This window comes from Branchiostoma belcheri, unplaced genomic scaffold (genome assembly GCF_001625305.1).
Source record: "Branchiostoma belcheri isolate BF01 breed outbred unplaced genomic scaffold, Haploidv18h27 scaffold37, whole genome shotgun sequence".
NCBI lineage: Eukaryota > Metazoa > Chordata > Leptocardii > Amphioxiformes > Branchiostomatidae > Branchiostoma > Branchiostoma belcheri.
In genome coordinates, this window is record NW_017803987.1 from 2,496,301 (window position 1) to 2,513,043 (window position 16,743).

Below are 16,743 nucleotides of genomic sequence, written 5' to 3' on the forward strand. Positions count from 1 at the left end.
CGCGAGTTAACATGTCAAAATTAATTGTCCACAGATTATTTTTGATACGTGTAACTGGCGAATTTAGCAGAATAGATTAAAATGTCACCACAAAGAAAATACGACATTCTTACCTTTTCCGAAAGCGCCGAATATTCAAGAAGCGTCTCACAACAGTTAAGGTACGTAAGAATCGGTGTTTGATCCACAACGCATTACGCAACACCGTGCCGAGGCGGGGAGTAACGCGAGCGCTGATTGGTCAATCAGAGATCGGGCGATGTCGTATGTTCAGATTACGCCCTAAGACAAAGTAAGGCGTACTAGTATTTGGACTCCTGTAGAAAGTTTGTATCGACCTTGTCTAAGCTCTTCCAGAGTCCGTGGGCTATTAGACGTTGAACTTTAACTAATAGTATCTAGAAAGATTTAGAAACTGACCAAAGAGTTAGAAATTGACCATTTACAAGTTTTTTGGTCACCTATGGTCTCCAATATCTGTACTGACAGACCAAACCATCCGATAAAATTCGGCCTTAGACCGATTTTGGTCTCTTAGAATGAGAATGACTTCTAGACACAATAATATTATAGTCTAGATCCGCTGTCTCTATTGAAGACTTGGCCTACTACACTAACAGGCCTAGCGGTTCAACCAAAACTGCAGCGTTTCACTTGTAAAGTGTCCGTATAAAAGTGCCCTCAGATTGCAATGTGCGGAGTATGACATCAAGCCAAAAAAAACTGAAAACATATCGAGCTCGAGAACGTTAACTTTCATACTCTGAAATGTTGAAAGCCTGTACACTTACCACAAGTTTTTATGGATTTTTTAATGTCCTTTAATAATACATCGACCCACAGCTAATTGTCAAATCACGTTCGTCAACTTCGGAAGTTCAAATGCCCAGTTTATTTTCATTCCCCAAATGAGTCCATCTGGTTTATGTTTCCTCACACACACTAAGAGTCAAGTGATTCACCGTTAAAGTGAGTCCGCCAGAGGACCTTTATTTTGGCTTATCTGCATGTTTAGTACACAACGGCCATTTTTATTTCGCTTCCGTTCCTTCTTGACCTGATTTTGCCCTGGGTTGTTCTTAGCTTAGAATAGATTCATCCAGGGCTCGAAATATTACTTTTTTTCTGCATATAACAGTTACCTGCTGTACTTATACAATTTCTTTCCTCTCAGATCATCAAAACGGAAATGTTTTGAAAAAACAACATGTTCCTAGAAACACCATTTTTAGTTTTGCCAAGTTCTCTTCTGTCTTCAGAAATATATATATTCATAAAGTGTGAAATATTACTATTACATCTTTGAACTGGTACACTATTTACACAAAACATGTTTCTTGAAGGTTTCAGTATACATTTGGTTAATATATACATCTGAGAACTGGAATAAATTGCACTATTTACACAAAACATTGGTAATTTAGGTATAACTAGAGAAGTAACATTTGCAAAGCAAATGCATAATGTTTACCTTCGGACATGGTCTGCTCTGTTAATTTTTACTCAAACACATTCACATACATGGAGTAGAGCAGACCATGAATTTGCAACATTACGTAACCCAACACCAGTCACCATGGTGACAGACGTCAACAAATCATGTCATTGGTCAGGTCAGAGGTTAGTGTTTGCAACAGAAGAGTAAGAGGAAGAAGAAACGTAGTAAAAACAATATGTTTTCCTTAGGTAAACATAATTACCTGTATTCCATGTGAAACTATTTAAGGTCAAACTGGACACATTGATGTGCTGCATGTGCAGAATTAAGTGCATGGTAACTGGCGACAATCAAGATTGGAATCAATTCTAAACTTATCGTGGACTATCACATTATAAATATCAATACAGGTGTCAACCACAGCGCCATTTTGTTACGCCTGGATTGAGAAGAATCTTGGGAGGTTTGGGTGCAAATTGTAACCATGTCTTGCCTAGGCAGAAGATGTTGCTAGCTTGTTAGTCAGATATGGACTTATTTGCCCGGACCCCTGTGTCTTAAAGTATGGTTACACCATTATTGGCACATTGAACCTGTATCTTTCAGTGTGTTTTTCGGAATTACTGTACTGCTTTCGGTTAGCCCCATTTTACAGTGAGGGATAGATTTTACATCCTGCAAATACTTCATGCATGTAGCATATTGAGCATTAGTTAATCAAGCTCACTTTGGGTTGAGTGGAAACTGGCTGCCGCCTTTCACTGTTACGTTACGATAGCATACAATATTCCTGACTTTGAGGGCGGCGCCGTCGAATAACGACTGGTGTGTTACCGTTAGTTTGTGAAACAGAAGAAGGGGGGCGAAATGTAGTTGCCTCAGTCTGGTCTTTCGAATCCTTTCTTTCGTAAGGATGAAACTGGGGTTTGCGGGGAAGAAACTTACGTTCCGGGGTCCTAGCCTTCAATGGTTGCGTGGACTCAATTTCTGGGGCATAGCTGGTAGATAGGTCACTCATTGTGGAACTTGCTATGCTGGAGATGCTACCTACTGGACTCACATCTCTTTTACGTGCACCCAATTGATTCCTACACCATTCAAATTCCGACTCTATCTTCGTAATAAACATTGCCTTAAGTGTGTTTTTCCTCGTTTCAATGTCGAAGAGCAACTTTTGCCGTCCTTCCTCCCCATTACTAGATGTTTTGAACGTTTTCAGCAGCTTCCTGTTCTCTCTCATAAAGGCCGTGACATCCCTTCTGATGATATCAGCATCTTCGACTACTGATGAAATCCTGTAGCAAAAGAAAATGAACAAGGATTCCAAGACCCTCAATTTATTTCTATCATGGATCATATCAGTTGATCATATTTTCCACTCAATGACAGCCTTACCTGAGAAGGCTATTCTAGCACTTCCTCCTAAATTATGCAAAGGAGGTCATGACTTGAATAAATTAACGAAAAAATCTAATTATGTCAAGCATAGGTAAAGCTACATGTACATTCGTACTAAAAACTGGAGTTATCCTTGAGTTATCCTTCCTCAAAGATTTTTAAACAAAAACTGCCCTGCAGTCTCAGAAGATGTTAGGGAGACCAACTATGTCACCATAACCACAATTGTATCCAAGTATCAGGTACAAAAGTTTACCTGTGATCTTGTTTGTGGTCTTCCGAACGACAAGTGCGGCACAACAATGTCCTGCATTCCTCACAGTACAGCTTGTACCGCAGGTTGTGTTTTGCACACCTAGACACGGAACATGTCAACCTTATGTAAACATTGACGTCATTCTCACACAAACACTTCTTTACTTACTGCGCCATCGCCCTCGCCTGCGCCATCTTATTCTTAATCGCATTTACATTCTACAATACCATATAAGTTTTTGTACGAAATTCTACACCTAATACGACGTCATAAGCCAATAGTTCTCTAATTGTCACAACGTTACAGTGCCTTCAGAATGATCTTATTCGCGGAAGCTAAGAATCAAACATCCTGGCCCTTTCTTACTAGAGATAGTCTACAAAATCTTGCAATTAAGAAAAAAGTTGGACTAAAATGAGAAAACTAAATCTACTAAGGCTATACATGCACGTACGCACCTGTGCAACACTTCCTCTAGTTCTGGGTTGTCCTTTTTCAAGTGCTCCCGAAAATGGCGAAAAGCCCCTCGGCCGCCCTTCGCCCCCACAAGATCCAGAAGAGCTCTTGCCCTGTCTTGTGGAATCTTCTCTGCCAGAACAGTGTCGTACTCCTCCTCAACTATCTCACCGTGCTGAAGTAGCCTGTCTAGGAAAGGTTTAACCAAACGAATCTTTCTCACAAGTTCCTCCCTGTTGGACTTGAGTAGTTCTAGTTCAGACGCCATTTTGCGGTACTGTACGTGGCACCGTGACGTAAGGGGAATCCCGCCATGGCCAAGTATAACGCTATTGATTAGTCTAAAGTGTTTCGCTAGTGTTGAGCCAACACATACGTGAGAGTTTAGGTGTTAGGGGCTATAGTTAGGGTCAAGGTTGGTTTTAGAGTTACGGTTATGGTAATACCTTGAAGAATGCCGGGTAGTTTTTGACCACCGGTGGCCATATTGTGGTATTTCGAGCCCTGCTATCTATTCCCAGCTATTATTAGCTGTATCTTTCTTCGCTCCTCGCAAAGCATTCCATGATGTTGTGGTCTCCACCAATCGACAAAGAGCTTGTGATGATGTTAGCCAATCACGGAGCTTGCATTTTGTGACGTGTGAGGCCTACCTACCGTATCAAAAACCTCCTATTTTCAAAGTTTGCTTTAAGAACGTCGAGCATTTTCAAATCAGCCTTTACCTAGATATCCAGCATTTGCGGATCAAGCTCATTTCACTTCTGACGATTCTAAAATGTTTTAGACTGTTATAATAACATATATCGTCCGGAATTGGCAATTTTACCATCAATATGGTTCGGAATCACTTATTTGCTTTGCTACTGTTGTTCCTTGCCAGATGCCGTTCTCAAAGTACTTTAAACGACGTCCCCCGTGGACACTATGGGTTCAACATGTTCGAGCGCGCGGTGAGAGAAGGCCGGTGTACCTACACCTTCATAGTCCCTGAAGACGACAGGATGTGCCCGTCAGACCCAGCCATAGACATGCGGATCAACTACCTGGAACTCGCACGAGAACAGCAGCAGAAAAAGTCCAACGAGAACTCGAGGAGGATTGAGAAGATGGAGAAGATGGCGGAGGAGCAGGGTAAATTGCTGATGGAGCTACAGTGGCGAGTCGGCAACACTTCGGCTTCCGGAGGGATCGCTCGGCAGGCCGACGAGGTGTCGAGGATTACCGAAGACCGTAGTTCGGCGACGTCGAGATTCGTAGGTAAGGATATTTGATGGTTTCTTTTTCTTTCATTTTGATGTTGACTTTGTGTGAACGGGTTTGAGGCGCACTTACATTCTAACGCGCGCACGCACGCACATAAACAAACAAAAACAGCAAACGCGCGCGCGCGCGTAGCATATTGCAATGAGAGAGACAGGCAAAGCCCCCACTGACACACACACACACACACACACACACACACACACACACACAGCAACACACACGCACGCACGCACACACACACACAGCACACACACACGCATGCACACACGACACACACACACACACACACACACACACACACACACACACACACACACACACACATACACACACCAAAGAGAGAGAGAAAGAGACAAAGAAAGAAAGAGAGAGGAGGGGAAGAGAAATACTAGTAGTCAAAAGGAGAGAGGTCTGAATATGGTGCACGTGCAGATCCGGTATAAACCCGTACCAGACGCAGCCAGCTGCCTGTAGTGCGGATATGCCTCCTTCATGTGTGGGCCCTACTTGACTCCAAGATACTAAGAACACGGCACTTACTCAAGAATAGCCCGAGATATCTTAAAGTTGCCCTTTGAAGTTTAATCTTAATTGTTATAAACGTTAAACACGTCCTTCCACTGTTAGTAGAGCAGCTGGCTGATAAGGTAAGAGCAGCGCTCCTGATGCGAGCGTAAAAATGTAGGGTCAAGAGTTCTACACACACATGGATAGTTTCACAGAACCGTCAATGTTTGCCTCTTAAAATTTAAGTGTGCAAAGTCTTTTGCCAAGTTTGATTTTTGGAAGCGTTCCCATAGCTTTTAAACTTAATTGTTTAGTACAGCTAGCCTATGAATGACATAAATTTATGATCCATGTCAGTTAAATATTAATTATAGTACTTTACAATTATCGTACAAGAATTATTAATGATTGATCAATTGATATATTGTCAGAGTTTGAGTTATTGCTGTGTTAATAATAAAGGCTAAAAAATCATTTGAAAACTGCTTTTATATTTGGAATTTAAAAAAATGATGTGTTGGGATGGAAAGAAAGATATATTTAACCATGTAAAATTTCTTGCTTAGGTTGTGCCGGTATGTACCGGCAGGGTGTCACTGTGAACGGACGGTACACGGTACAGCTGGGCACTACGTCATTTCCGGTGTACTGCGACATGGTCGACAGCGGCGGAGGTGCGTTTTGTACACTTTCAAATGATACAAAAATGTGAAAAATACTTGTTCCAACACAAAAGGTAAATTTTCTCACCTTGAGCTTTCCATCAGTCACTCTAGTCTTCCTCAGTAGACTGACCCAGTAAGACTTGTCACGTGGCTTCTTAGAAGTGCAACGTCAACACTGGGTCAAAGGTATCTGGTAAACGATGTCGGCCCCCGTCGCGGTTAGCTCACTGATGTATGTCTTCCATGTCGTCCATAGGTTGGACTGTTATCCATCGTCGTCTGAACGGCTCCGTCGACTTTTTCCGGAACTGGGGCGACTACCGACGGGGCTTCGGCAACGTTCGGGGCGAGTTCTGGTTGGGCAACGAAAAGATCCGACTGCTGACGTCACAGCAGCCTCACGAGCTGCAGGTGACCCTAACGGACTGGGACGATAGACGTGCCCATGCGCAGTACGCCTACTTTCACATGGAACCAGAAAGTGACAAGTATATTCTAAGGCTTGGATGGTATAGTGGCAATGCAGGTAACATGCTTTCTTTAAGACAACGATATTAAAGGATTATTCTATAAACCTAGAGCTAGACCAGTCACTCTGATCTTCTTCAATAGACTGACCCAGTGAGACTTGTCACGTGGCTTCTCGAAAGCGTGACGTCAACACTGGGTCAAAGGTATCCAGCAAGCCACGTGACAAGTCTCACTGGGTCAGTCTATTGAAGAAGATCAGATTGCAAATTGACTTGTCGAAGCTAGGTCTTTGTATTGAAACAAAAGTTTAAATGAGTAACTATACCAAAATATATTAACTTTCATGACAGAAGAATCATTAAGTTTTGGCCCCCTAGCTGCTGCCTGTGGATTTGCAGTTTCTTGTTTGTCATGATTTAAGAGTAGCCCTTACCTTTGACCTTCCATGTCCAGGAGACGCGCTAAGTTACCACAACGGCCGGCCCTTCAGCACGACCGACCGGGACAACGACTCGGACCCCAGCGCATGTGCAGACCGGTTCCGCGGTGGCTGGTGGTACGGCAGCTGTCACCATAGCAACCTGAATGGACTGTACCATCCTCGGGGGAAGCACGTCGGCAGGGGGGACGGGATCGAGTGGATACAGTGGAAGGGCATGTTCTATTCCGTCAAGAGTGCCGAAATGAAAATACGACCCGCCAACTTTGCCCACTGCTAGAAAAAATATAAAACATTAATTTATCTTGAGCCAGTTTACTACCACCTCACCGAAAATATATTTTGTTAGCAGAAACTGACAACAGTGCATGTAACGTTCAAGATAAAATTTGCCATTCTAGTGCCTCTTTTCGCTGGGTACGTGAATATAAAGGTTTTTTTATAGTGTACAAGCCTCAATGAGTGCCAACGGACGGGATTTGAATCCTTGACCTTCTGCTTCCGAAACAGGGTCACTAACAAACTGGACCACGCGCAATAACCCGTATTCTGTTTACATGATACTGAACCCTGTATATTTTCAGTAGCAGGTCGTTACTGTACAATGTGAGCACGTTACTTCCACCGATTTAGGTTAACGAGTCTGATAACGTAAATTCGCACAAAGGCTTTTACACTTTGTTTATTTTCATGATCTTAAAGAACACATTTTATGATCTTAGCAAGCTTTTTATGAGTAACGTTTGGACTTATCAAAGGTTCTCTGCTAAGCTTCTCCTGTTACCGTCGGTGTTAACTTGACAGAAAAAAGGTTGTTTGTACAATCTATTTTATGGAGGGGAATTTAACTAATTTTGTTCCACCGCAAAGAAATTTGAATTTTCGACAAGCCATTTTGTCCTCTTCAGTACAATTGAGTGCTTGATAGCTCAGACCACGTGACGTGTGCAACGGGTCAAAGGTGATGCGAAGTTGGTATCGGCTCCCGTCCCGGTCTAATAAAATACACAGAATTCTTGCTGCTAGGACTCTCCTTTATTCAGATGCGCATTCAAATGTAAAGCATTCGCATATAGCGTTTACACGATGCAAATACGCAAGCATAGAGTCATGGTAAGATTTAATGTATTTTTTTGGTGTGTGCAAAAGAGAAAAAGCAACGATTCTTTATACTATGACACTGGCGTTGCCTAGAAACGCAATTAATCCAAACGCCAAGCGGTCTGCCTGCGGACCGCACTACGTCATTAATGTTTATATTATCTATACTGAAAGAAACTTTATCTACTCCATAAAATAGCTAAATAAACTATACAGGTGCCACCTGCTAAGCAAACGGTGGAGAAAACACAGATGCAAGACTTTTAAAATTCTGGCACACCCGATCGCCGGCTTTGAAGCAAAATATTCTGGATGATTTGTGATATTGTACCAACAGTTTAGGTAAAGAAATCAGTAGATAAAACGTTTCAATCATTGTGAAACAATTTCCAGTCAAAATAAACGTTTGAAACTAAATAGATAATGGCGTCCATGAAATCAGTGGTTTGTAAACAAGAGCTAGTGTTTCCTGTTCAAAACACTCAGCACTTTGCTCTGACCTCTACGACAAGCGGCTCCAGTCGCCGGGCGATTTTCAAAGTGACATTCTTAGACCTACGCAGTCTTATTTTCTAATGGTCCATGCCATGGGTACAGCAATATGTGTTCTCTTTCCTTGTCTGAAAGGAAATCCACCCTTTTATCTGTTTTTTTTTTAGTTCTTGTGCTGTTAAAGCAAGGCGAACATTGGACGGTACTAGCTTTGACAAGAAACTAAAAAAAAGTGTTAAAGGGGAAATTTATATTTTACGAAAAGCGAGAGATTTAAATGTTTCAGTTTTTATATTTGATACTATTTTTACTAATTTTGAGACACCAGTTGGTATTATTTCAAGTCTAAAACATTTTGAGAATTATTTCGAAAACTGACACTTATTTAAAATTTTAGCCAACTGGCGCATGGATATGGGTTTACTTGGGGTCGTACGACGTCTGTGACGTAGTGAGGCAGGCGGTGATGCGGCCCTTGATGGTGCCGCTGAAGTAGACCATGAGCCCGACCAGGATGAAGAGCACAGCCGCGGCCGCCAGGCAGATCCCCACGATCCCGGCAACACCCAGTCCTGCCGAGCCGGCACTCTCTGCAAAGTCAGAACTAGAAAGGTAACATTTGCAAAGCAAATGCATAATGTTTACCTTCGCACATGGTCTGCTCTTTTAATTCTTACTCACACTCATAATGGTGACAAGAGTCTAAATCCCTCCTGCTATAAAATTGCAACATGGCGTGACCCAACACTAGTTACCATGGTGACAGACGTCTGGTTCAGGGCGTTCACCTTACTTGTTCGGAGAAAAAGAAGAGGAAACAGAGCAAAAACAAGATGCTTTCTTTCGGTATACATAAATATTTCTGTGTCTTCAAACAACGCAAATGCGGTCCTAAGCAACAAATCGGAAACTTCGGACATCTGGGAAGCAATGGAGGGCCCCCAAAAGCCCCCCATGCAATCCTTGGCTTCCTGAATTCCCCCATGTTGACCGCACCGTCTCCTTTGAAGCTATTTCATGTATCTATAGCATCACGACTAACCTGTACACCCAGCCCCTGCCGTCTCATCGCTGGCATCCCCGCAGTTGTCCTTGCCGTCGCAGGTGACGTCAGACAGGACACAGCGGCGGTCGGTCTGGCACAGGTACTCGTAGTTATAGCAGGACCCGCTGCCTACAGAAAAAGGAGCAAAACAATGGGATTTTTGGGATATTGTAATGGTTAGCATGGTGTCCAAGCCTATTTAGCTGCCGAGTCGCTTTCGTCCTCTCCGAACTTATAGAGGACGAAGGAGCCTCGGCTGCTAAAATTAAAAAGTTTGGACACTAGGCTGCAGCTACGTTTATATAATAAATGATACAGTTTTCTGTAATGATAGAAATAGAGTGGTAAATATTTTTTTTCAGTCTATGAAGTTCAACTTAAGTTTACTGTGTTCTTAAGCAGCATTGCAAACAGTTACAAATATTGACTCTGGTCGAAGATCTCATATCATAATAATATAATTAGAAATAATTATAAAAAGATGAATTGAATGTCTCATGCTTTCAGTGAAGGTCATGGAAGAGTTATAAGGTAGCAACTTTATGATTATCATATTAAACCAGGCAAAACTTACTTGGCCGGAAGAGTGTGTACATGATCCGGAAACTGCCCCTCCGCCCAAACGCTGACGTCACGTGGAGAGTGACGACACTTCCGGTGGACGAGAAATCCCTCTCGTCGATCCCGCAGACAGTCCTGGCAGCTGACGTCACGTTGCCATGGCGACCGTTGAAGATGTCGAGCTTGTCGGCACAGTTGAAGGGGAAGTTCCTCTGGATGTCCAGAAACTCAAAATGGAGGTTGATGTTGTACCCCGCAGGCGCGTCAAGGGTCACGTGACAGTCCCTGCGCCTATCAGAGGCCGTCGCGTTGATGTGAACTCTGTCCTGCGAACTTTCACCCCTGTAGATGTAACCGGAGTGGCCGATGGGAAGGGTTCGGCCGCAAGTGCTCTTCATCGTCACTGGGGAAGGAAATGATGGGTAGATATTTCATATCGCTTAGAAAAAAAGAAAAAGAAGGAGAAGAAGAAAAGAAAAGAACGATTTCAGACCTCCGGGAAGTGTATGGGGTTTTCATGAAAGAATTTGAACAGTGGAGCTCACAGTGATGTAATTCAATTTGGTATTAATCGCTACTCGGACATGAAACAATCAAACTCACCACAAGTCAAGGTCAGTGACCCAAAACAATACTTCCGTACATGGAAGTTTGAAAAAGGAATGTTTTTTATCACGAAAACACATTTTTTTGTAACTGAAAGTTGCTCATGCTGCTTACCGTTCACAGGCGCGAGTTCAGGATCGACGCATGCGGCCTGCGACTCCTCCGAGTTGTCCCCACAGTTGTCGGTCCCGTCACACAGCAGCGACTCGTGGATACAGCGCTGATTGGTGCATTTGAAATGGTCACGTGGGCACAGTTCTGTAACAGACACACCACAGTCATGGCATAGACTCAGTACGCGTGTCAATTTCAATCAAAAAGGTTGTTTTTGCTCTATTGCTTTCTTCGTCTTTTAACAAAAAAGGGTCAGTGACCTGAATCAGACGGCTGTCACCATGGTAACTGGTGCTGTAGCAGACACCCTATGGTGTTTGGTTACATTATGTAGCAATTGGCTGCAGTGAGCACAGAGTTGGAAAGGCTGGTCACCATATACAGTTTATAAATGTATTCAAGAATACAGAGCAGTAGTTTGTTAGGTTATACAATGCGAAGGTAAACATAATGTATCTGTTTTGCAAATGTCACTATTGTCTCTATTTGCATACCAGAATCGCTATTTGCATGTCTTTGTTTGCATACGACATCTCTTTACCGTTTTCCCCGACCAGTCTGAAGACGTTGTAGAGGATCCTGAAGTCGCCCCGGACCATGTTGTCAGACCGCAGCCGGAGGACGGCCTCCTCAGTACGGGACGTGAAGGCGGGAACCCGGACGTTCGTGCCGCAAACCGTCCGCGTGACGTTCTGCCCGGGCGCTCCTTCTCCACCGTACACCTAGAAACAAACGTTACGTTCAAATTAATAAAGGGTGTTCAAAAACTGGTGTCTTCTTAGAACTATGGTAGAGTGGAACTCGCTGCCACCAAGTACAGTAGGGCTAGGAGCATCATTACTATAGCTTTAATCATATTTTTTAGAGTTACTAGTAGATGCCCAATGGCGAGGTTGCAAGAAGTCGTTCGGTGTAACACCAGCGGCCGCGTCTCTCTCTCTCTCTCCCCCTCCCTTTTCTTTCTGTCCTTCTTTCTTTCTTTCTTTCTGTCTTTCTTTCTCTTTCCATCTTTCTACTTCTTTCTACTTTTTTCTGTCTTTTTCTTTTCTGTCTTTCTTTCCTTCTCCCTCTCTCTTTCCAAATTGATTGAAATCTAAAAAGTACAGACCTCGAGCTTGTCTACGCATGCGCCTGGAGAACCCTCGATGTTGAGGCTGAGGAAGTCCAGTCTGACGTTATTTCCGGTTCCGGCCTGCAGGGTGAGCGTGACGTCAGCGTCATCCGGGTACTGGAAGCGGTCGTGCCACTCGATGTACCCTGCCTTGGACACGGACACGGCCTGGTTCTCATGGGCGGACATGTACACTGTGTGATAATCATGGATTATCAAGGTAATGAGAAATACACATAACAGCAAGCGCCCTCTGGTAGAGCATGCACAAACTGCAGAAGCACACACGCGCACACACACACACAGATGTACACACATAAACAAACACACAGACAAGCCAAAATAAGACAAGTAATGATGAGAAATACAAACCTGTAGGGTAGTCTTCAGCTTGTCCGAATGCCAAGGAACAGATCACAAAAATGGCGGAACTGATCAACATCATTTTGACCTCTTAAAGTGTTGCGCGAGCCTGAAAAGTTAACACAAAACTTAGTACACATTTGGAATGATCACTGAAGAAATAATCTGTACGGAACACATATTCTTTATTGACTTACTAAAAAGCACAGGGACATTTGTATGGTCTTTTACAACTAAAGATCTAACAAAGCTAAATACACGTATGAATAACGTCATCCTACGTACAGAATATATGTATGCGGCAAACTACATACGGAATATATGTCAGCGGCAACAATGAAGGTTTAACTATATATTCTCTGACATGTAGTCTCTAAGATTTAAGCATAACACATGTATACTGTAGTGGTTTCAATGCTATTAAGTAGAGTTGGATTTCATTGTTGTTGCACAGCGTATAGAATGTGGGTTTAGGTTATTTCTGGGACATGCAATGCACTAACACGCAAGAAGGATTTGAAAAGGGAACAGTTGGTTTTGTTTTCTCTACAGGGAAGTGTTTTGAATAGCTTCAATGCTCCACACCCAACAAGCGTATCAAAGCTAGTTTTGAACACTGTGTAGTGCATGTAACTGTGACCTTGATTTGACAATGTTGAAAGCTGATTCGTTGATTAGGACTAGTAGCTCAAGTACCGGTGACCGCCTTGCTGTCTAGCCTCTACCAGGCTTCGGGAGGCGGCTGGAAAGAGTAGAAATTGAGAGATAACATGTCAGGGGAGTTGGTCCACAAAAGAGTACAGTTTGCCTCTTGCGAACCAACTCCCCTGTCATGTTATCTCTCTACTTGGCGAATTTCTACTCTTTCCAGCCTCCTCCAGAAGCCTGGTAGAGGCTACTTGCTGTCTACAAAATATATCATTTTGTTCTTCTAACCTATGACTTCCAAATGTATTCGCAATGGCTTACTATTTATTTTTGGTGGTACCAAAAATTAGTAACGAAACTCTTTACGTAGCTTGTTTTGGCTCTATTTCAAATGCTTCCAATATGAAAATGTGCTAAGAAATGGCAATACATATCAATGTCAGTATTGTATGCACTGTGGCTTACCCGAGTTATTTTTGGTGGTACCAAAAAATAAAGCTTAAGGGACTCCTCGCGTACCTTGGTTTGGTGCTATTTCAAAAGGCTGGAAGTATGAAATGATGACGTAAATGTGCTAAGAAATGGCAGTAATTGTCAATATCAGACAGATTTTCCCAAATTCCCAAAATTCTGATGAAAAGAAAAATAGTTACTGGAAGGGCCCTAGCCTTGGCTGTTTTTAGGTACCACCCAGAAAATAAAGGACTCATCTTGGGGCTTGTTTCTGCCGTTTTAAATACCCAAAGTATGAAATACTGACTGAAATGTGCTAACGTGTAGCAGTATGTGTAAATATCGGGCAGATTTCCTCATTCAGAATATTTTTGTTTTTCTACCCTAAAATTGCACTGAATGCCTTTAACACAACACTTCTCCGTGCAACACGAGCAGCGAACCCGCTAAGTAGGTTACCTCAGTTTGCACTTAACGCTCAACAAACACCAGAAGCACCGGAGAGAACACCGTCTTTGTTCGTTCCAAGTTCCCGCCTTTTTCAGACGGGCTCCGGTATAACTGTAACCCCGATTGCGTCATCGGTTTGGTATTGAGTTCGTGTGGGAAAAAGCATGAATACGACAGTGTTCTTCAAAAGTCGGTTAGAAAACGTTAAAACGGGCGGTTGAAGATAGCGATTGAATCCGTACTTTTATTTTCCCACCAAATATTTATATATTAATAAAATATGAACTGATGTGGACACTACATTTATTTCTTTATTATAACTCCGAATAAGTAAATAAATAAATAAAATAAATAGAAAATAAATGGGAAAAAAAGAAATGAATAAAGAAATTAAATAGAAAATAAATGCGAAATCAGTATTTTCTTGCACAATTATATTCATATACATTAAAAAAATGAACTGAATGTGGACAATACATATGTGTGTAAGGGTTAGTGTTTCATTCAGCGAAAAAAATGAGTTCATTTCAAAATATTTTTAACAATTCCGTCACCCGAATGCTTATTACGACATGAGTTTGTTTTTACCATAACATGTCCACGCCTACGCGTGTCTTGGTAGCCTGCCTAATTGCAATTAGTTGAGCTTACCAGACTGTCGTAGGTGTAGGAAGGACTGTTTTCCTACGCATCCGCATAACTTCCATAGTCTCCATCAGACGAACAACGTGGGTTCAAAAACAGTCAAATTTAGCCAAATAGGGAGAAGAATTGTCCAGGCAAGTTTAACCACCGTAGAGTTCATTTCAAGGCTTGAAACCCTAACGGTGCATGGACCAACTCCCCTGGCCAGTCAGGCCCTATCCTAACCCCTTAGAAAGGTCTGGTGGAGGCTATATCTTCCACAGTTGGCAAATGTTCCAAAATTGGCTTTCTTGTGTGCGAAAATAGCGGAACAATGATGTCACTGTGAAAGCTACTCTCTGGTAAAATGACACCGAAAATATTTTTTCATCATACTGTAAAATTAGACATTACAGCTAGTTTCTTTGAACTAGTTTCTTCAAATTTCTGAAAAGCCCAATGTTTTTGTTTTAAATTTTACCGATGGGTTTTCTCGACATGAGTGAGTCATATTTGTCGTACGACGGTCGGGAAAGTGTCGTATGACATTCATCTGTCTTTTGACGGGAAAATTCCCCAGTTGAGATCCAATTTTCTTTCTTTTTTTAACAAAACAACAATGTGCGAGATATGTGACCGCTCCACGGATAGAGCTTTTCCCGAGAACAAGGTCACTCTAGCCGCTTGTAGAAACAAACTGTCTCGCTAGAAGTCTGCGAAGGAGGCTAGGTTATGGCCGCAAGAACAAGAATCAACGTAAGCGTAACACTACAACATGTTGTTGCGGTTTTCTCCCCATAAACCGCAAAAACATGTCCTCGAAAGTACTTAGAACCGCCTTGAACTACAGAAGCAAAGCGAACAAACACTCGTTCTCAACACAGCTGCGGGGAAAACTAACACGTAGTCAGCTTGTCGATTATTTCTCTGAGAAAAGTGTGAACAAATCGTCCTTTTCTGTCTACGAATGTGCTCAAATAACATTAAAACGTTCACAAACACGAATTTCACTACCAAGCTGTGCCGACTTCTTCAATGGTAGGGACGAGACATTAAAAGGTTTCCACTAACCTTTTTTGAACGAGTGAAGGCCGGTAACGTCCTTGTAGTAAAGTGTCGTCTGCGCTGACCAAACTTATTTATAGACCAACCAAAGAGTCAAGTTACGCGCGGTCATTGACAACTTTGCTGCCATTGGCCGTTCCCTGATCACGTGATTTAGATCGATAACGTTCCTTAGTGGGAGAACTAGTCAATCAGATTAGTTCTGTCAACAATATCCTAAATTCTATCTTTAAAAACATTAAGTCACTCTCCCTATTGTGTATTGTCACGGGATAGGTTTTACCCTCTGAATCTAATAGCTAAAGCTAGCAGCCCATTCAACGACCGATTCGAAAGTCGCTTCCAGCAGCCGACGCAGCTAAAGGAAAGGTAGCATCTGATTCGGACACATGTGCTGATTTCTTTGAATTGCGAGATTTTTCGACGTGAATTAAAGGGGACTTACTGAACTAAGACAGTGTGCTCCGTCTCTGAATGTAAACATTAGAACCTAAACTTCAGCTCTCAAGAATCCTCCTCAGGTTGAAGTTTGTAGGGTCGTGTCTTCAGCTGGTCCAGTCTTCTCCTTATAGACGATTGCCTGCCAAAGGAAACGGGAAAATAATTACAGTGCAAAAAGTTATATACATGTGTCAACATAACGGTCTATGATATAAACCCGGGGCGGGGGAAGACACAGACTTCCAACAACCTTTGACCTCAAGATACTGCTTGATGTGGTCTGCGATTGATAAAAATGCACTCTTCGCTGCAAAACCTTTGTCTCTCCATCGGCCCCTAGCTACTATCACGTAACATACTTCCAACAACACCAGCCAGCGAAGTAACCTACGTGTATGTCCCACTCTGAAGTTACTATCTTCAAAGCCATAAATCTAATGACCTCTCATTTGTTTACGACATAGGGTCAAAAGACTGTGGTCCCAAAATAAATTGGCTTTTTTGCTAATGTCATCATATATGCATGTTTTAATCGATGATTTGTGCATCGTTACCCTTCTAAATAAGGGATGATGAATAAAATATTTAAGCCAATATAAAAAGAAAATTGTAACTTCCAATACAAGAAGTTGGACTTACCCAAATTTCGACTCCAGTCTTTGTAAAGGTCGTAATGACTTCTACCAAAACAGATAAGCTAAAATATTGAAGCATTTAGATGTAAATAGTCCCCTTTTAGCCGTAACTCTCACATAAATAAGTTTAAATACATT

At 42.3% G+C, this 16,743-nt stretch overlaps 3 protein-coding genes across 3 annotated transcripts; 1 reads left to right on the top strand and 2 right to left on the bottom strand.

Annotated features, from left to right (window-relative positions):
* Window positions 1-1,317: 1,317 nt before the first annotated feature.
* LOC109476342 lies at window positions 1,318-3,950 on the bottom strand. Its single transcript, XM_019777268.1, has 3 exons — window positions 3,551-3,950; window positions 3,093-3,191; window positions 1,318-2,733 (listed from the first exon to the last, which is right to left on the bottom strand). The coding sequence occupies exons 1-3, from the start codon at window positions 3,814-3,816 to the stop codon at window positions 2,208-2,210; spliced, it is 891 nt and encodes a 296-aa protein (XP_019632827.1). The 5' UTR covers window positions 3,817-3,950; the 3' UTR covers window positions 1,318-2,207.
* A 220-nt stretch (window positions 3,951-4,170) lies between these two features.
* On the top strand, window positions 4,171-7,205 carry LOC109476399 (microfibril-associated glycoprotein 4-like). The gene is made up of 4 exons (XM_019777335.1): window positions 4,171-4,808; window positions 5,888-5,995; window positions 6,243-6,512; window positions 6,911-7,205. The coding sequence occupies exons 1-4, from the start codon at window positions 4,385-4,387 to the stop codon at window positions 7,174-7,176; spliced, it is 1,068 nt and encodes a 355-aa protein (XP_019632894.1). The 5' UTR covers window positions 4,171-4,384; the 3' UTR covers window positions 7,177-7,205.
* A 1,594-nt stretch (window positions 7,206-8,799) lies between these two features.
* On the bottom strand, window positions 8,800-15,643 carry LOC109476329 (prolow-density lipoprotein receptor-related protein 1-like). Its single transcript, XM_019777252.1, has 8 exons — window positions 15,539-15,643; window positions 12,299-12,400; window positions 11,924-12,120; window positions 11,357-11,537; window positions 10,816-10,959; window positions 10,109-10,498; window positions 9,532-9,663; window positions 8,800-9,079 (listed from the first exon to the last, which is right to left on the bottom strand). The coding sequence occupies exons 2-8, from the start codon at window positions 12,369-12,371 to the stop codon at window positions 8,910-8,912; spliced, it is 1,287 nt and encodes a 428-aa protein (XP_019632811.1). The 5' UTR covers window positions 12,372-12,400; window positions 15,539-15,643; the 3' UTR covers window positions 8,800-8,909.
* Between the last annotated feature and the right edge of the window lie 1,100 nt (window positions 15,644-16,743).